Here is a 3,423-nt window from a genome sequence, read left to right on the forward strand (position 1 = left end):
TATAGACTAGAAATGAACTCCATCAAGTCATAAAATAGTTAATCTAAATTATTAAAATTTTACTGTTTGAATATAACTCTTGGTTTTCAAGCCATTTACTTCTATTGAGCACATTGCTAGATAAGATAGGATATATATTATATATGCAGTTTGTGGTATACTGTGGGTTAGAGCAGAAACTTGAGATCTGTTAAGATAGTTAAACCAGCATATGGGTATTTTAAATCTGATCAAAATGCTTGTTTCCTTTCAACTGTATAAAAGGAGATTGTCCAAAAACTATAAAAGACATTTAACTCAGATGTAAAATAAAAGGAAAGGAACATAATCACTTTTTCAGGATAGCTATATATTAAATATATAATTCTGTGAAGGTCTATTAATACTTGTGGATAATTTTAACCAAACGAATGTATAGGTTAAAAACCTGCATTTTGGCTGGGGAGATAGCTCAACAATCTAAGCACCTACTTGGCAAATGTGAGGGCCTGGGTTTGATCCTGGTGCCTCATGCTGTGCCAGCCACCAAAACCAGGCATGGTAGCACACACTTGTAATCCCAGTGCTAGGGAGGCTGAGACAGGAGGATCACTGTGAGTCCAAGCTATGTAGCAAGACCTGTACCAAATAAATACATAAATGATTTTTTAAAAACCTGCAGTTTTTTTCTGCTACTTTTATTAAACATTTAGTCTTTGTCTGTTGACTGCTACAGTTTAACGCTTTGTGTGTATGTATGTGTAATTGGCTGCTTTCTATAATCCTTAAACGGTATTATGTTGTAAGCAAGGGAATGCTTATCAGAGCTGAGGGTAGGACGCAGTGATAGAATACTTGGCCTAGCATGGTAATCAGCATATAAACTTTAATACTAGCTTATGGTGACTTGGATGTTCAGTTTTAAAAGATGGATTGCCAAAGACCAAGAGCTAGATTTCATTAAAGTGTAAGCAGGTTATTCCCATTCTGTTAATGCTGTTACTAAGGTCAGTAGTATTCCGTGATTTAGATTCTAAACTTCTTCCATTTGGTAATTTGAGGGACAGAGAAAAATTAGGTATAAGGAAAATAGAAGGTAACAAATTTTTGATCATAATAGTTCACTATTTTGTATTTTTTAGCCTAGATCATTTATATGTATGCTGAACATATCTTTACTATTCAGCTACTAAGAACTACAAGATTAAAGCTTTTGGCAAGGTAGATGGTTAATGTTTAGTTGCAGTTATATTAAATAGAATTTTTTCTGTTAAAGCATTGGAATTTTTTTAAAAAGCTGCTTGTTTTCCCCATTTGCAGGTTCTGTACAGAGTAATGAGATGTGTGACGGCTGCAAACCAAGTATTTTTTTCTGAGGCTGTGTTGACAGCTGCTAATGAGTGTGTTGGTGTTTTGCTCGGCAGCTTGGACCCTAGCATGACTATACATTGTGACATGGTCATTACATATGGATTAGACCAACTGGAGAATTGCCAGACTTGTGGTACCGATTATATCATCTCAGTCTTGAATTTACTCACATTGGTATGTGAATTACTACTTTTTTTAGTGCATTGATCAACCTTATTTTTATAAATCTAGTATGCTTTTTTCTAATATTTTTATTTTTAGTGTTTAATAGCTGAGTGTAGCTTTATTCTTTTTTTTTTTTAATGAAACATTATCCTTCACATTAGAGTCCCTGATAAATACTTCATTAGAGAAAGTATTTGATAGGTATTTGCAAATACTGTTACATTTTATTTACCATGAAAACTTCTTTTGCAGTTTTCTCTTAATTGTTTAAGTAGCCATACCTTTACTATGCACATTCTAAAAGTACATGAAAAATAGAATAATATAGTGAATCTCTGCATACTTGGTACTCAGCTTCTGCAATTAGAAACATGGCCCATCTGGTTGCCTCTGCCCACATTCTGCCTCCACTGTTTCTTCCTCTCCAGCTACATGATTTTAAAGAAAATTCTACATGATTTTCTGCTGAATGGTTCTGCCAGTTAAACCTCTCTGTGCTGGTGATGTTTTTTTTTTTTTTGTTTTTTGTTTTGTTTTTTTAAAGAGACCATGTTTAAATACAACATATATGTATCCTATTTAGATTTTAAATTCCCAATGATAAAATATAGCCGAGGGCTGCAGAGGTAGTTCAGCGGGCTAAGCGCCTTCTTAGAAAGTTCAGGGATCCAGTTTTGATCCCTGATACTGCATGTCGTGCTGGTCCTGTGCTGAGCTGGCCACTGAAACTGGGCATGGTAGCGCACACTGAGAAGGCTGAAACAGGAGGATCACTATGAGTCCGAGCTACATAGTGAGACCCTCTAACAGCTACGGTTAAAAAAAAAAAAAAAAGTGTAGCAGAGATATAATTGAGACTTTTTAAAGAGTTTATTTATTATTATATAAAGTTCATAGTTTAGGATTCACTATTGTGTATTTTATGAGTGTTATCAAATACATAATGACAAATACTATTATATTATACAAGATAGTTTCACTGCTTTTAAGACTCTTGTTACATCTATTCAACCTTCTTACGTTCCTCCCTTCAAACCTCTCAGGTATTTTGAGACAGGAGGTCTTTTTGTTTAATTTAGTTTGTCCTTGAATTTATTAAGTAGTCTAACCTGGCCTCAAACTCAGGGCAGTCTTCCTTCCTCAGACTCCCAAGTATGTTGGGGTTACAGAAAGACCACCATGCTTCCCTTTAAACTTCTATCTACCTAATTTTGCCTTTGTAGAATGTTATATAGTTGAGTAAATATAGTATGTGGCCTTTGGAGATCTACTTTATTTTACTTGACAATATGCATTTAATATATATTAACTTTTCCATGTTGTTTTTTTGACTTGATAAACTCATTTTTAAATTTGCTTTTAGATTGTTGAACAGATCAATACAAAGCTGCCATCATCATTTGTAGAAAAGCTGTTTATCCCATCATCTAAACTACTTTTTTTACGTTATCATAAAGAAAAAGAGGTAAGCGATAACACTGATAATGATTGTTAACTTCTGTCAGTGAAGAATTAGACTTAATGTTGCTTGGGTAGGCCACATAAATGAAACTGAGTGAAATGATACTTGTCTTAGAATGTGATGGAATTAATATTTGTAGCTTTATGAATGATATGCCTCATACTCATTAGAATTATCTTTCTTTTTGTTTGTTTTGTCTGTTTGTTTGGCAGAACCTGGGGTTGAATTCAGGCCCTTGTGCTTGCCAGGGAAGCACTTATTCTACTGAGCCATCTTCCCAGCCCCTATCATTTGGTTTTGTTCTATTTGTTTTAGTAAATTTACATACAGGAAAAGAGGCACATATATTTATGAAGTTAAAAATTTAGAAGTACTGTCTAAGTCTATAGTAAAAATTAACTTCTCAAGTATCCTCTACTCAAACTGAGTGTAGAAATTCCAAGTAC

The 3,423-nt window shown here is 33.9% G+C and overlaps 1 protein-coding gene across 4 annotated transcripts in view; it reads left to right on the forward strand.

Moving 5' to 3' along the window:
- Positions 1–3,423, forward strand: part of Smg1 (SMG1, nonsense mediated mRNA decay associated PI3K related kinase) — a 103,352-nt gene that overhangs the window by 45,911 nt on the left and 54,018 nt on the right. For all 4 annotated transcript variants that reach the window (XM_023704659.1, XM_004644488.3, XM_023704662.1 and 1 more), the window contains 2 exons: positions 1,300–1,524; positions 2,879–2,980. In XM_023704659.1, coding sequence (XP_023560427.1) covers positions 1,300–1,524; positions 2,879–2,980 — 327 coding nt within the window. The remainder of the gene's footprint in view (positions 1–1,299; positions 1,525–2,878; positions 2,981–3,423) is intronic.

Source organism: Octodon degus, unplaced genomic scaffold (genome assembly GCF_000260255.1).
Source record: "Octodon degus isolate 3935 unplaced genomic scaffold, OctDeg1.0 scaffold00200, whole genome shotgun sequence".
Lineage (NCBI taxonomy): Eukaryota > Metazoa > Chordata > Mammalia > Rodentia > Octodontidae > Octodon > Octodon degus.